General features: G+C 58.1%; 1 protein-coding gene across 1 annotated transcript in view; it reads left to right on the top strand.

Moving 5' to 3' along the window:
* The window catches only part of LRP1 (low density lipoprotein receptor-related protein 1), an 85,188-nt gene that overhangs the window by 46,169 nt on the left and 23,240 nt on the right, over positions 1-15,779 (top strand). The window contains exons 23-42 of the mRNA XM_011926062.1: positions 1,041-1,286; positions 1,490-1,687; positions 2,618-2,822; positions 3,004-3,168; positions 3,806-4,050; positions 4,335-4,466; positions 4,774-5,001; positions 5,227-5,401; positions 5,492-5,586; positions 5,828-5,977; positions 6,161-6,301; positions 6,650-6,784; positions 8,554-8,685; positions 8,949-9,083; positions 9,260-9,389; positions 9,512-9,638; positions 10,024-10,175; positions 10,266-10,390; positions 10,713-11,090; positions 12,430-12,619. Of these exons, the coding sequence (XP_011781452.1) occupies positions 1,041-1,286; positions 1,490-1,687; positions 2,618-2,822; positions 3,004-3,168; positions 3,806-4,050; positions 4,335-4,466; positions 4,774-5,001; positions 5,227-5,401; positions 5,492-5,586; positions 5,828-5,977; positions 6,161-6,301; positions 6,650-6,784; positions 8,554-8,685; positions 8,949-9,083; positions 9,260-9,389; positions 9,512-9,638; positions 10,024-10,175; positions 10,266-10,390; positions 10,713-11,090; positions 12,430-12,619 (3,484 nt within the window). The remainder of the gene's footprint in view (positions 1-1,040; positions 1,287-1,489; positions 1,688-2,617; positions 2,823-3,003; positions 3,169-3,805; positions 4,051-4,334; positions 4,467-4,773; positions 5,002-5,226; positions 5,402-5,491; positions 5,587-5,827; positions 5,978-6,160; positions 6,302-6,649; positions 6,785-8,553; positions 8,686-8,948; positions 9,084-9,259; positions 9,390-9,511; positions 9,639-10,023; positions 10,176-10,265; positions 10,391-10,712; positions 11,091-12,429; positions 12,620-15,779) is intronic.

Genomic DNA, 15,779 nt, shown 5'->3' with positions numbered 1-15,779 from the left:
GGTCAGGGCAGGCTTCCTGGAGGATGTGGGGATTGCATGGGGTTCCCAAGGACAGGCAGAACTTGCAGAGTGAGTGAGAAGGCATGGGGGCAGGTGCGGTGGCTTCATGCCTGGCATTCCAGCACTTTGGGAGGCTGAGGCAGGCAGATCACTTGAGCTCAGGAATTCGAGACCAGCCTGGCCAACATGGCGAAACCCTGTCTCTACTAAAAGTACAAAAATTAGCTGGACATGTCTGTAGTCCCAGCTACTTGGGAGGCAGAGGCAGGAGAATCACTTGAACCTGGGAGGCAGAGGTTGCAGTGAGCCAACATCCTGCCACTGTACTCTAGCCTGGGCGACAGAACGAGACCCTGTGTCAAACAAACAAAGGCAAGGGGAGGAGGGTGCCCATTCAAGACCAAAAGAAATGAGGTTGGGGGAGTCTGGGAGTCAGGGAGGACCATGTGGTGTGACTTGGGGATAAGGAGCAGAGCAGCCTTATCTGGTCCTCTTAGCTAGGCAGAGCCCCCAGTTCCTTGGAAGGGAGGAGTGGAAGATAAGGCCACAGGGACTGGCTGGGAGAACTGCCTACAGGCCATCCGTCAGGCTGGCAGGTTCCAGGGTGTGCCAGAGGACCCAGGGCAGGACAGGCCCTACCGCACCCCACCCCAAACCCCTCCAGATCAGGAGAGATCAGCACAAGGAGACTGGACCTAAGGACCTCCCAGGGTCCCTCCCAGGGAGACAAAAAGCTGAGGCCCCCCGCCTTGGGCCCAAGAAGGGGGGGACATATTGAGACCAGACAGAGCTATTGAGGGGTGCTCCCTGTGGGAAGGGGAGGTATGGTGCCCGCTGGTGGGTGCAGGGGTCCCAATTCTGGTCCTGAGGGAGCCCAGGAAGTCTTGGGCTGAAGCTCAGCAGGAATGGAGACAAATGGGACGGTGGACAGGGCACGAGGACTTGGTCCAGGCTGCCCAGGACTTGGCCCAGCAGGGCTGTGGTCTTGCCTCGTCTCAGCTTCTGACCCTGGGTCTGTTCCCTGCCTGCCCCTCCCCCAGACCAGTGCTCTCTGAATAACGGTGGCTGCAGCCACAACTGCTCAGTGGCACCTGGCGAAGGCATTGTGTGTTCCTGCCCTCTGGGCATGGAGCTGGGGCCCGACAACCACACCTGCCAGATCCAGAGCTACTGTGCCAAGCATCTCAAATGCAGCCAAAAGTGCGACCAGAACAAGTTCAGCGTGAAGTGCTCCTGCTACGAGGGCTGGGTCCTGGAGCCTGACGGGGAGAGCTGCCGCAGCCTGGGTGAGACAACAGTGAGGTGTGGCGGGGCAGGCCGAGGCAGGCCTCTGAGCTGCAGTGGGTTGGGCTTGGTGGCCAGGTGCCAAAGGCTGAGTTTTCCACCCTAGCCCCCAGTGCCGGGACCAGCAGAGACCTGCCTGCGCCCGAACGGGTGGCACGCAGGCAGCTAACCCCCTGCTGACCCCGTCACATCCCTCCCACCCCAGACCCCTTCAAGCCGTTCATCATCTTCTCCAACCGGCATGAGATCCGGCGCATCGATCTTCACAAAGGAGACTACAGCGTCCTGGTGCCCGGCCTGCGCAACACCATCGCCCTGGACTTTCACCTCAGCCAGAGCGCCCTCTACTGGACCGACGTGGTGGAGGACAAGATCTATCGCGGGAAGCTGCTGGACAACGGAGGTGACTACCGATTGCTGCCTGGCGGGATGCACGCAGGCGGAGCACTTAGGCGCTAGGGGCACAGGTCCCATCCAAGTGGCCCCAAAGCAGAGGCTTAGCTCCCCCATCCCCCACACTTCTGTTAATTGGGTTAGATTTTGCTGTAGGTCTCCATGCCTGACGCCCCGTAATTATCGTCAGCAGAACTGCCAGCCTGATAATTAACAAAATGATCACCCTTACCTTGGAATGGCCTGAAGCTCTGCTCCCCAGATCTGGAATTGCAGGCTTGAAAGAAAAAAGCCACTTAGGAGAGGCGTACCTGAACCCTGCCTTCTGTCCCAGGCAGCTTGGCACACCCCAGACTTCCAGACTTCCTTCAGTCACACACGATAGTGAGTGCCCACTGTACACACTGGGCAGTGGGCATGAAGCAGTGATCAAAACAGGCTGTTTTCAGTTGTGTGGTCAAGGAAGGTCCCCTGAGAAGGTGACATCTGAGCAAAGACTTGAAAGAGGCACGTTTTACTAGAGAAGTTTGTATTGTTTGTAATAAGGAAAACTTGAAACCATTACAAATTTCCATCAACAAGGGGAGGCTAAGTAAACTGTGATGATATTCACACTATGCAACAGTCTCTAAAACAATGAGGCACGCACATAATGTGTTAGCGTGGAAAAATCTTTATGGCAGTCACTTGAGCTCAGGCAGTTGAGGCTGCCGTGAGCCATGATCATGCCACTGTATCCAGCCTTGGTGACTAAAGACCCTGTCTCAAAAAAAAAAAGGTTAGGGAGACAATAGGAGTCCTACTCTTGAATATGGGCACATCAGAAACTTTGGCAGAGGTTCCAGGGTTGAGGGTGGGTCATCGAGGGCTCCCAGGATTTCACACATTCATGCACAGCTCCCCAGGAGAGGCTAACCTTTCACTGCCCTCTCTTCTCCAGCCCTGACTAGTTTTGAGGTGGTGATTCAGTACGGCCTGGCCACACCCGAGGGCCTGGCTGTAGACTGGATTGCAGGCAACATCTACTGGGTGGAGAGTAACCTGGACCAGATCGAGGTGGCCAAGCTGGATGGGACCCTCCGGACCACTCTGCTGGCCGGTGACATTGAGCACCCAAGGGCAATCGCACTGGATCCCCGGGATGGGTGAGGACCCTGCCCAGCCCTCTCCTGGCCCCATGGCCCACCTGAAGTCCCATTCAGCCTGGCCAGGGACACCTTACTTCTCAGTGCCCTTTGCCTCCTCCTACTTTCTACCTAGGATCCCACCACAGTCCCTCCCCAAGGGCCCCAACTTTAGCCTTCCTGACCCCTCCCCACTCCCCAGGATCCTGTTTTGGACAGACTGGGACGCCAGCCTGCCCCGCATCGAGGCAGCCTCCATGAGTGGGGCCGGGCGCCGCACCGTGCACCGGGAGACCGGCTCCGGGGGCTGGCCCAACGGGCTCACTGTGGACTACCTGGAGAAGCGCATCCTTTGGATTGATGCCAGGTCAGTGCCCTCTATGCCCTGGGGAGGCCCAAGTCTGTGGCAGCAGGACAGGGTGGGGAGGGAACTATGGTGACAAGGGTGGTGAGAAGGCCCGAGGGATCTAGAACTAGGAACAGTGGCAAAGGATTGGGCGCAGGAGAAGGATAGAGGGGTATGGGGAGACCGGGGCTGAGGGGAGGGGGCGGGTAGAGGAGGCGGAAGCAGGGCCGTCAGCTGTGGTTATTCACACTGTACCGTCCTCTCCACTCACCTGTCCTCTCCCTGTGTTCCCTCTGCTGGGGCTGTGTCTGCCCAGAGGGAGGGGAAACTTCTTTCTAATTGGTCTGCCCTGGGAGGGTGCATTTTTCTGACTTTCATCAAAGCCCTTAGTGCTGACAGCAGCCCTGGGGAGAAGTGACTGAAAGATTCCCTCAGTGCTTGGGATTTGGGGCCTGAGAGCTGAAACCTGGACCTGTTGGGTTCTCACACCTTGGTCATTCTGTCTATCTGCTCTGGCCAGCAGGGCTTAGGGGAGGGAACGGTCCTGTGCTCTTCGTTGGGAGGGCTGTGGCCAGGGCCCAGAGGATGGGCGCCGGGGCAGAGCTCTGAGGGCTGAGTTCCCGGCTGGCATCCTCATTCTGCTCCATCATGCTCTCAGGTCAGATGCCATTTACTCAGCCCGTTACGACGGCTCTGGCCACATGGAGGTGCTTCGGGGACACGAGTTCCTGTCGCACCCGTTTGCAGTGACGCTGTACGGGGGGGAGGTCTACTGGACTGACTGGCGAACAAACACACTGGCTAAGGCCAACAAGTGGACCGGCCACAATGTCACCGTGGTACAGAGGACCAACACCCAGCCCTTTGACCTGCAGGTGTACCACCCTTCCCGCCAGCCCATGGGTAAGGGGCTCAGGGCCTCGAGCAGCCGGAAGGGAGCCAGCAGCCTCTTCAGAAGCTCTAGAAGCTCTTAGGAGAGGAGAGTGCAGTGAGAACAGGAGCAAGTGTGCTGGGACGGCAGGGGTGGGCCGGCTGTTGACAGAGGCACTGTCTAGCAGCAGAGGAGGGTCTAGCAGTAGTGGCTGCTGGAACAGGGGGAGGAAAGTGGGTGAGGGAGGGGTGGTCCATGTAGGGAGCAGCAAGTCACAGGATTATCTGGCTTCTTCTCTTCTCCACCCTGCCCCCAGCTCCCAATCCCTGTGAGGCCAATGGGGGCCGGGGCCCCTGCTCCCACCTCTGTCTCATCAACTACAACCGGACCGTGTCCTGTGCCTGCCCCCACCTCATGAAGCTCCACAAGGACAAAACTACTTGCTATGGTAGGAGCCCCTCCCTCCAGAGCCAGTGAGCAACTGAGGCTGGAGGGAAGGCTGCAGGCCCCAGGCTCCTGGTTGTCAACGAAGGCAGAGTCCCAGTCAGGAGGGTCCCAATAGGAGAGGCTCCAGAGACAGCCACTGTGAGAAGGGGCTACAGGTCTGCCAGGGAGGCTGCACCCAGTGGGGTGTGTCCATGGAACCAAGGGCCAGTAGCAAACAGACAGATCCAGAAGAAGGCAGGGCCTGAAACCAGGTGGGTGGGAAGCACAGAGGCAGGGACTGCCCTCAGTGACCAGCCCGTGCCCCACAGAGTTTAAGAAGTTCCTGCTGTACGCACGTCAGATGGAGATCCGAGGTGTGGACCTGGATGCCCCCTACTACAACTACATCATTTCCTTCACCGTGCCCGACATTGACAACGTCACAGTGCTGGACTACGATGCCCGTGAGCAGCGTGTATACTGGTCTGACGTGCGGACACAGGCCATCAAGCGGGCCTTCATCAACGGCACCGGCGTGGAGACAGTCGTCTCTGCAGGTTCTTCCTGGCCCTGGATGCCCACCCGTGGACATGGGCACCCCCACCCACCCCTTGCTCCCAACCCTGGTCTCCTTGGTCCGAGTGGTCCTTCTCCCAGTCCTGTTGCCCCTCAGTGCTCCAGCCTGGTTTCCTGATCCCTTTTCTCCAGAAAGCACACTGGCTCCCCTCCTGACCCACTGCCCTGCAGACACCCAACAACCGACTCCCTGCTTGTGCCCTCAGACTTGCCAAATGCCCATGGGCTGGCTGTGGACTGGGTCTCCCGAAACCTGTTCTGGACAAGCTATGACACCAATAAGAAGCAGATCAATGTGGCCCGGCTGGATGGCTCCTTCAAGAACGCAGTGGTGCAGGGCCTGGAGCAGCCCCATGGCCTTGTCGTCCACCCTCTGCGTGGGTCAGTCTAGGGCCCAGGGCCAGGGAGCATGGGGTGTGGGGCTGGGAAGAAGAGGACCCTGACCCTTCCCTCTTGGTACTTTCCCCCCAGGAAGCTCTACTGGACCGATGGTGACAACATCAGCATGGCCAACATGGACGGCAGCAATCGCACCCTGCTCTTCAGTGGCCAGAAGGGCCCCGTGGGTACGAGCTTCCCTGCCCACCCCCACAGCCTTTCCCTACTTCCTTGACCAGGAGGTGCTCGCAGGGTCCCTCAGGTGCCCCTCAGCCTCCCCAGAGCCGCAGCTTAGTGCCTGTTCTCACCACCTGCCCCCTCGCCTCCCCCCGCCCACACAGCCACACATCCTTACACACATCCTCTGCTCCCATCCCTGGATCCCCAGCCCTGGGCTAGACTCCCTGGCAGTGACACCCCCTTTTCCAGGTCTGGCTATTGACTTCCCTGAAAGCAAACTCTACTGGATCAGCTCCGGGAACCACACCATCAACCGCTGCAACCTGGATGGGAGTGGGCTGGAGGTCATCGACGCCATGCGGAGCCAGCTGGGCAAGGCCACCGCCCTGGCCATCATGGGTGAGGGCTGCTGGGTGAAGCAGAGATGACGCAGAGCAGGCCAGGCCAGACCTACCGGGAGACGGGCTGGCTTGGGGCAGAATCTCACCACGTGGGGGGCCTGATGACTTAGAGCCAATGGGCCCTTCAGGAGAGCTGGGTGTGGGGCCTTCCCAAGGGTCTCATCCCCTCCTGCTGCCCCAGGGGACAAGCTGTGGTGGGCAGATCAGGTGTCGGAGAAGATGGGCACATGCAGCAAGGCCGACGGCTCGGGCTCCGTCGTCCTGCGGAACAGCACCACCCTGGTGATGCACATGAAGGTCTATGACGAGAGCATCCAGCTGGGTAAGTGTGAGGCCGGGCGGCTGCTAGGGTCTCAGGGGTAACGGGAGGCTCCAGAGCCGCAGGCTGCAGGTCCATGGGGCAAGGGAGTAAGTGGGTTAGGCTACACCCACCACCCAAAGGGATTCCTTGTTTCCTTCTCACAAAGGCACCTTATAGGCTTCCAGCAGCCCTATTCATAAGGCCAGGGGCCCAGGAGGACAGAAAACCTGAGAGCCGGGTGGGGTGGTGACTCCCATTAGGTCCAGGGTAAAGGCAGTGACCATTCTGTTTCTAAGCAGCCCAAGCCTGACCCTGAGGTCCCAAGGAGGGCCACCTAACCCTTTCCCTCTGCCTCCCACCTGCCCCCAGACCATAAGGGCACCAACCCCTGCAGTGTCAACAACGGTGACTGCTCCCAGCTCTGCCTGCCCACGTCAGAGACGACCCGCTCCTGCATGTGCACAGCCGGCTATAGCCTCCGGAGTGGCCAGCAGGCCTGTGAGGGTCAGTGCCTGGCTCTCCTCCCAGCCTTGTCCCAGCTCCCCAACCCTGACCCCTCCTACCCTACAGCCCCACCTTCCTCTTCTTACCTTGGGGACAAGACTACATTCATGGTGTAGGGGACACTGGACCATGAAGTGGCTATGAGTCTCCAGTGCCTCCAGTAGGATTTTGGAAAAAATAGATGTCAGCAGGCAGATCAGTGGCAGCTGCATGGAAGAGGCATGCTCTGAGCTGGGTTTTATAGGACAAGTAGGATTTGGATGCATGGCTCAAAGAAGAGGGAACTATACACAACGTAAGGTGTGTGTGGGGGCCCCAGCCAAGAGTGGTGGGCAAAGTGTGGGGAAGTCCTGGAGATAAGGCTGTGTGCTAGGCGGGCTCCTGTGTTCTCAGCCAGGAGTGCCTGGAAAGTGATGTTTGGGGAAGATCAACCTGACCGCATTGGTGGTGGGGAAGAAACAGAGGCGGTTAAACCAGTTAGGAGGCTACTAGGAGTAATCGGAGTGTAAGGAGATGATGGGCCTGGGCTGGGCTCAGCAAGGGTTGAAGAAAAGGAATGAAACTCAGATGCATTTCACAAGAACCTGCTAACTGATTTATGAGCTTGGAGGGGGGGGCTTGGGGGAGGAGACAGCATTTCCCAAATGTGCATTCCTAGGAGCCTCACTCTTTTATGTGGGTAGATTTTACCAAAAGAAATTCTGAGTTGAACAAAGTTTAAGAGTGTTTTGTGCTGCAGAACTTCTCAGAGCCTTGAATATGTTTATGTGTGCTAAGAATTTTTCAAGTGTTTGGGGTTTTCCAAAACTCACTTAACCTTCATTCTTTTTTTCATGGAGTCTGAGCAACCAGGGCCCATTTGGGGATTCACTTTGGGACATGCTGTATCAAAGGAATAAAGGCAAGGGAGGATTCTGAGATGCATGGGTAGTGGTGCCTCAAGACATGGGAAAACTGGGCCAGGCACGGTGGCTCATGCCTGTAATCCCAGCACTTTGGGAGGCCAAGGCAGGCCAATCACTTGAGGTCAGGAGTTTGAGACTAGCCTGGCCAACATGGCAAAACTCTGTCTCTACTGAAACCACAGAAATTAGCTGGGTGTGGTGGCAGACACCTGTAATCCCAGCTACTCAGAAGACTGAAGCAGGAGAATTGCTTGAACTGGGGGGGCAGAGGTTGCAGTGGGCCAATATTGCGCCACTGCACTCCAGCCTGGACAAGAGAAAAAGACTCTGTCTCAAGAAAAGAAAAAGAAATGGGATAACTGATAATGAGACTGGCTTAGGAATGACCTTATGGGGTTGAGTTTTAAGTGTTGGAGAGAGGGTGTGGCATGGACCAGACAGAGGGAGGACAAAGAGGAAACTAGAATCAGGCTGAGCGCCAAACTGGAAGTCTAGATTTTGGAGTCACCTAGTCCTGATTGTATGGTCTGAACTCCCAGACTTTCCCTAAGGGACTTGCAGGGTGCAGATTGGGTTGTGCTGGGTGGAGGAGGGCAGAGCACAAGGCGAGAAATCTGAGTCTCTGCTGCCCTCTCATGGTGGCTAGGGGTCCTGCAGGTGGTTCCCCAGAGCTACCAGCCAGGTGAGCTTCCTGGCGGTCCATGCTCTGACCTCAGACTAGGGTGTGTGTGCTGGGTGGAGGATAGGGATGATGGCGGGGAAAGACATCAAAGGAGAAGCAGAGAACAGTTGGAGGGTGACAGCAACCAAGCTTAAGGGGAGAGTGTTGGCCATACCCATGCCTTAAGTGTCCTTGTGTTTCAGGCGTGGGTTCCTTTCTCCTGTACTCTGTGCACGAAGGAATCAGAGGAATTCCTCTGGATCCCAATGACAAGTCAGATGCCCTGGTCCCAGTGTCCGGGACCTCACTGGCTGTCGGCATCGACTTCCATGCTGGTGAGCCATTTAGTGGTGGAGGGAGTTGGGCGTGGCGTGGGAGCTTTAGGGGTAGTGTGGTGTGCCCTGAGCGTCCAGTGAGAGGCTACTTGAATCGGCCCGAGGTGGGGCACTTGCTACAGCTGCCACCCCGACTCCACCTCCCCTTCCAAGCACCTGGCCCCTCCGGCACTCTCTCACCTGTCCTGAGCCTTGTGAGATTTTGACCCCTTGCCTTACCCCTGCCTTAATGGTCATCCCCATGTCACCTCCTCCAACTCCAGAAAATGACACCATCTACTGGGTGGACATGGGCCTGAGCACGATCAGCCGGGCCAAGCGGGACCAGACGTGGCGTGAAGACGTGGTGACCAATGGCATTGGCCGCGTGGAGGGCATCGCAGTGGACTGGATTGCAGGTGAGCAGTGGGTGGGTTTGTGGGGCTTGAGGTGTGGCAGAGGACTGGGGGATGTGGGGGGAGGAGGAGTTGGTGGGAGCAGGAAGAGGAGCTGCAGAGGTGCCTGGGGGCTTGGAGGACACCAGGTCCACCTGTCCTCACCCAACCTCCCTGAGCCCCACCAACTCCCTCCTTAGGCAACATCTACTGGACGGACCAGGGCTTCGATGTCATCGAGGTCGCCCGGCTCAATGGCTCCTTCCGCTACGTGGTGATCTCCCAGGGTCTAGACAAGCCCCGGGCCATCACCGTCCACCCAGAGAAAGGGTGAGGAGCTGGACAGACTGGCTCCGGTCTGGTCTTGTCATTCTGCCCATGGCCCATGCTGATGAGGCCCTGTCTCCTCCAGGGTCTGGGGACTGACCCCTCACTTCCCCCCTACCCCACAGGTACCTGTTCTGGACTGAGTGGGGTCAGTATCCGCGTATTGAGCGGTCTCGGCTAGATGGCACGGAGCGTGTGGTGCTGGTCAACGTCAGCATCAGCTGGCCCAATGGCATCTCAGTGGACTACCAGGTTCGCACGCCAACTTGGCCCTGGAGCCGATGGTAGACCCCTGACCCAGGCCCCTCCTCCCTGTGATGAGCCCATTCTGGGAGGACATGAAGCCCAAGGGAGGTCACGGGGTCTCCCGGCCCAGCCCTGCACCCAGAGTAGGACTCCTGCTACCACAGAGATGATGGGCAGGGATCGCTCAGAAGTGGGGAGTAGGGGAGGGGAGGGATGCCTGGATGTTGCCTTATCATCAGGGTAGAGGGCAGGAGTGTGTGCAGGAGGCAGGAGTGAGGCGGGGAGGCTGAACTGAGGGCCCCACTCTGGCCCACGCACTCCCTGCTGCCCCGGACATGGGGCTGGCAGTGGGTTCATCCCTGGAGGTGAGGTGGGTGCCTCTGGCCTGTAGGATGGGAAGCTGTACTGGTGTGATGCACGGACAGACAAGATTGAACGAATCGACCTGGAGACGGGTGAGAACCGCGAGGTGGTTCTGTCCAGCAACAACATGGACATGTTTTCAGTGTCTGTGTTTGAGGATTTCATCTACTGGAGTGACAGGTGAGGGCTTCTGTCCTGGCCTCCTCAGCTGATCTGTTCCTTCCCTCCCCGCTCCACTGATGCTCTGCTTGTGACCTGTCCTTCCCTCAGGACTCACGCCAACGGCTCCATCAAGCGCGGGAGCAAAGACAATGCCACAGACTCCGTGCCCCTGCGAACCGGCATCGGCGTCCAGCTTAAAGATATCAAAGTCTTCAACCGGGACCGGCAGAAAGGTGAGGCCGGGGCTCTGGGCTGAGGTGGAGAGGTGAGGGGGACTCTGGCCTGGGAGGGCGCTCCCCAGGGAACCCAGCGTGAGAGGGCCAGGAGACAAGTTAGACCCATGGGGTACCTTCCGATGGCCCAAGAGACCCAGGGATGGGGAGGAAAGCCTGAGGTGCTCCAGGACAGATCTAGACATTGGGCTCTGGGCCCTGGAAGGTCGTCCAAGCTGGGAATACCGAGGCAGAGGGCAGCGCTTTCAAAGCCTGGATGACAAAGGCACTAGCGAGCCTTTCCCAAGGCAGGCCCTGCCCTCTGTACCCTCCCCTCCCCCAGGCACCAACGTGTGCGCGGTGGCCAATGGTGGGTGCCAGCAGCTGTGTCTGTACCGGGGCCGTGAGCAGCGGGCCTGCGCCTGTGCCCACGGGATGCTGGCTGAAGACGGAGCATCGTGCCGCGAGTACGCCGGCTACCTGCTCTACTCGGAGCGCACCATTCTCAAGAGCATCCACCTGTCGGATGAGCGCAACCTCAATGCGCCCGTGCAGCCCTTCGAGGACCCTGAGCACATGAAGAACGTCATTGCCCTGGCCTTTGACTACCGGGCAGGCACCTCTCCGGGCACCCCCAATCGCATCTTCTTCAGCGACATCCACTTTGGGAACATTCAGCAGATCAACGATGATGGCTCCAGGAGGATCACCATTGTGGAGAGTGAGCCCAGACCCCAAGTCTTCCCAGGAAGTGGGACGTGGGGCGGGGAGCAGCACAGACTCTCGGACCCCAACCAGGCACTCTACCCTGAATCCCAGCAGCCGCAACTCAGCCGAATCCCACTGCACCCCCGCAGTTACGTGACTCCTGATTTGGAGTCAGTGTCGGCTCCCATCTTCCTCCCGCCACTGGTCCTAGTTCTGCCTTCGGGGCTGCACAGAACAAGCCAGAGGTCACTGTGGAGCCCAGCGCTCACAAACCCAGGCTGCAGACACGGGGCTGAGCTCCAGTCATTTGGGGTTTCAGTAGCTTGAGTCAGTTTCCTGCTCTTGCCAAACCTAAGCCTTCTCATCTGCATGGTGAGACAGAATTCCTTGAGCTGCTGCGCATGAAGGCCTAGCTCAGTGATGCTGGGGATGGAGTGTGCGCTCTGGAAAGAGCAGTTACAGTGTCAGGGCTGTCATCATAGGACAGCCTTTCAGCTCTTTGAAAACTGCATCCCACTACATTTTCTCTTCTTCAGCCTGGTTACCACCAGGTCCTTTGACTCATTCATTTGCTCATTTATTCATTCAGCTGGTCCATAAAGACCTGCCAGGCACCGAACTAGGTGCTGCATGTTCAGACCTGTCCTTTCAGCCTTCTCTGGGACATTTTCTGCTGCAACTTAGTCCAGCCCACATGTCTGTCTAAAAATGTAGCGTCTGAAGCTAAACCCGGTACTCCATGCTCACAGCTTGATCAGGAGAGACTGGCAGATCAATCCCCAGTCCCCTGGAAGGGATGTCCCCTCCCCTCTGGCTGTTTGCAGACCATACCACAGCATGGCCTTTTGGCAGCCACCATCGCTTTTAGCCACTAACGCTCGAGTCTTTTCTCTTACACTGCTGTTCAGCTGTGTCTCTCACTGTGCCTTGGTTCTTTAACCTGAGTTTAAGATGTCTGCTTTATAAAATAATCAATCCAGCTCAGGGTCTTTTTAAGTAGGGGGCTCCCCGGTACAGCCCAAGTAGGCTTTGATTTACTGAAATCTATATTGCACTCAACTCAGCGGAACTACAGCTCCAGGAAAGTGCAGCCACACCAGGAAGCCCGATCGCCCTGAGTGGGAAGACCGAGGGAGAGGGTTGGGAGGTGACCACAGGTCATTTGGGTAAGGACAGCAGAGGTTGGGGGCACTGATGCCCCCGAGCCCCCTCTGCTGCACCTCATGCACTCCCGTACGCCACACTTCCCCTTCCAGCCAGGACACCACGTGTCCCAGGCTGTCCCCCATGGCTCCTGTGCAGGCTGCCCTCTGGCCCCCTCCCGCCCAATGGCTCCTCCTGTCTCTTCACAGATGTGGGCTCCGTGGAAGGCCTGGCCTATCACCGTGGCTGGGACACTCTCTATTGGACAAGCTACACGACATCCACCATCACGCGCCACACAGTGGACCAGACCCGCCCGGGGGCCTTCGAGCGTGAGACCGTCATCACTATGTCTGGAGATGACCACCCACGGGCCTTCGTGTTGGACGAGTGCCAGAAGTGAGCTGCTGCCTGGCGATGGGGATAGTGGGGAGAGGTGGGACTTGGGGCCGCAGAAACTCCCCAGGCAGACCCAGTGGGGGTGCAGGAGAGGCAAGCCCTCACTTGAGCTCCACCCTTCCCTGCTGTGTGATCTGGGGGGAGTTGCAAAAGCTTCCTAAGCTTCAGGTGCCTCTTCTGTGGTACAAGCTGGCTAAGATTTCAGCTGCCTGCACCAAGGGGAGCATTAGGAGTGTGGGGGACGCTCTGCCTCTGTGGTTGATTCATTCATCAGAACACCATGTTGGAGGCACAGGGTAGGGCCTCTAGCTCTGGGATCCAAAGCTTCAAGCAAAGAATGTCTGTTGAACCCGTCGTGTGGAAGCCTCAGGCTGGGCCTATCAAGCCACCTAGCTGGATTGAGAAGTCATACTTGTGGGAAGCAATGGTAACTGGCACAGGGCTGTATAGGGGTGACCACAGGTCTCACGAAGGCAGTAGATTGGCCCAGAGCCTGGAATTGGAAAGACAAGGAAGGCCAGCTTAGACAGGGCAAGTGCTTTGAGCAAAAGCCTGAAGAAAGGCAAACTCAAGACAGGGAGGACAGAAGGGGACCTCTGCATGCCATGGGACGTAGGCAGGCCTGAACCCAGCCGGGAAGTGAGGTCAGGGTGCGGAGGAGTTAGGAGCACAAGCCAGGACAGGTGGCAGGAAGCACCTGGCGGTGGGTACTCCCCCTGGAGGGTTCACCCGCAGTCGGCCTGCTCTGTTCTCCCACAAGGGCAGCCCCCATCCTGGCTGTTTGGGCCTCTAGTGAGCCACCCCCTCGCCTTAGGGATCCTGGCCCACATGTGAGCAACATTTTTTTGCCAATTCAGCAGTGCTTAGAATGTTTTTCAGAAGCTTTACTAGGAAACTAGTAAACACAACCCAAAGCAGCTGTATAGATATGTGAGCGTCCCGAACCCAGATTCCCCCCACCCGTACCCCAGTGTCAGTCACATCCAACCTGGTTCAAGGGCCCTCTGATTCCTCCTGCCTCTGTTGTCTGGCATGTCTGCAGCTGATGACGAAGGTCCAGTCCCCGCTTCCATAAACCTTGGCTGCCTCACCTGTCTGGGGATGGCCTCAGGGCCTGTCCCTCATGAGTCTGGATCCTCCATGGAGGGTCCAGCAGGGCTGCCATGCCCTCGTCCCAGAGGACATGTCCTCCTGGCTGCCCACCAAGCTCCTTTCCTATGAGCCAAGGGGATTCTGTTGCACATTCAGCGAGTGGCTTTTGAGAGCAAAGAAGGTGCAGAGGACCCAGCGGGGAGCGCGAGGGGCGTCATGAAGAGCTTCGTGGCTGTGTGCTGGGGACTGGCCCCACCTGGAAGTCAGGGAACATGTCCTTGAAGAGGAGGCATGTGAGCCGACATCTGAGGATGGCAGGAGTGGCTGAATGGGAGCATGGTCCCAGCGCCCAGGAGAAAGAGCTGAGCCGGCAGGAGGGGCCCTCTCCCTGGCCGGAAGGAGCAGGCACTTTCAGGGAATCGGAAGGAGCCGATGTGGACCCCAATGGAGGGGGCAGGGGCCAGTAGAGACTCCAACAACCCAACCTCCCCCGAGCCCTCCCTGCAGTCGGCACTGGGGCACTGATGGCCCTGTGGAGTCACAGTCGGATAGTTAGAAGGTCTGCTATGTTGCTGGACACTGAGCACCTGCCCCAGGAAAGCCTCTCTCTTCCCTCCCGCCACGTTCCTGGGAAGCAGGTTCACCCTGACCACAGTTGTGTCACATGGAGGAGTTTGTTGATGCCAGGAGGAAAACCACTTCTCAGCGCAGGTGTGAGTGGTTTCACCTGAGGTGTGGGAGTCCCTGGTGGGGACTGACAGGCCAAGTCGAATCCTGACAAGCCAGGAAGATGACCGATCGCTGCCCCAGGACACCCATTCTCTCTTGTGGAGGCTAGAAGGACACGCCGCCTCCCTCCCAACTTACATCCCGATTCCAGAGCCATCACACACCCCTGCTGTCCTCCAGGATGAGGCCCTTAAGGTCAGAGCTTCTCATGAGCTCGTGGAGGCTCAGGGCAGCCAGTGTCTCCCGAGGGGCAGAGCAGCACCATTTTCCTACATGAGCCCAGCAGAAGGTGCAATAGTTCAATGGTGCTGGAGACGCTGGGGTGGGCAAGAAGGGTGTGACCTGGAGAGGTCTGAGGAGACAAGTTCACAGGCCAGAGGAGAGATCTGTGGCCAGAACGGTGAGGGGCGGAGGTGGGAGGGGGCCAGAGGCACTGGGGTGGGGGCAGGGGCAGGTCCTGTTAGGGAACTGGAGAACGGAGCTGGCTTTCGTGTGGCTTGGTGGTCTCAGACTCCACTGTGCGTAAGGATCACCTGGGAGCAAGAGAATTTGGAGTCCCCTGCCCCGCCCTGGTCCTAGCTGAGTGCCAAGCTCTGGGACTGAGGGCCCAGGGCTCACCATCCAATGCCGGTGGTCCGAGGACCACTCTGTCACACCCAGGGTAGTGCTTGACCAGCCTCGAGGCCTTCCTCCAGCCTCAGCACCGCCCCACAAGGAGCACGGCATAACTGGGGGCTGGCTGTTCCCATTGCCTCCTTTACTGAGAGGAAACCAAGGCTGAGAGGGGTGACAGGCTCGTTCGAGGTCAGAGCCATTATGAGGCAGAACGGTGGCTCCAACCCCAAACATGCAAAGGCCTCAAAGTACGGAGAAGGGGACTGTTGAGAGTTCCTTGAGGATAGGACCCACATACCCCAGGACCAGGGACACACGCCACACTCAGCTCCACAAGGGCTTCCTGAATGGTCTGGAAGACAGCCAGCCTCCCTGCACAGAAGAGAGCAGTTAAGAATAAACTCCTGGGAAATACTCACATAGCGTGTGCCATCTGTCCTTAAGATGGAGATTAACTTCTTCCACTCTCACAACCGCCCTGCAAGGCAGGTGGTGCTACCATCCCCACCTCATAGAGGAGGAAACTGCGGGACGGGGCTGTGGAGCAAGTTGCCTAAGGGCACCTAGCTGGTGGGTGGCGTAGCCAGGGCTGGAACCCCAGAGCCTGTGTCACTTGGCTCACTTCTTAGGAAGTAGACGGTCACTGTCCAGATACTGCAATGTGAATATCTCACACTTGGCCCTCATCCCCTCACACTCAGCCACCTCGTGTGAGAACTGTCTG

The sequence above is a fragment of the Colobus angolensis genome, unplaced genomic scaffold (genome assembly GCF_000951035.1).
Source record: "Colobus angolensis palliatus isolate OR3802 unplaced genomic scaffold, Cang.pa_1.0 Scaffold67, whole genome shotgun sequence".
Classification (NCBI taxonomy): Eukaryota; Metazoa; Chordata; class Mammalia; order Primates; family Cercopithecidae; genus Colobus; species Colobus angolensis.
The sequence above is the reverse complement of the archived record's forward strand: the minus strand, read 5'-3'. Positions and strand labels throughout refer to the sequence as shown.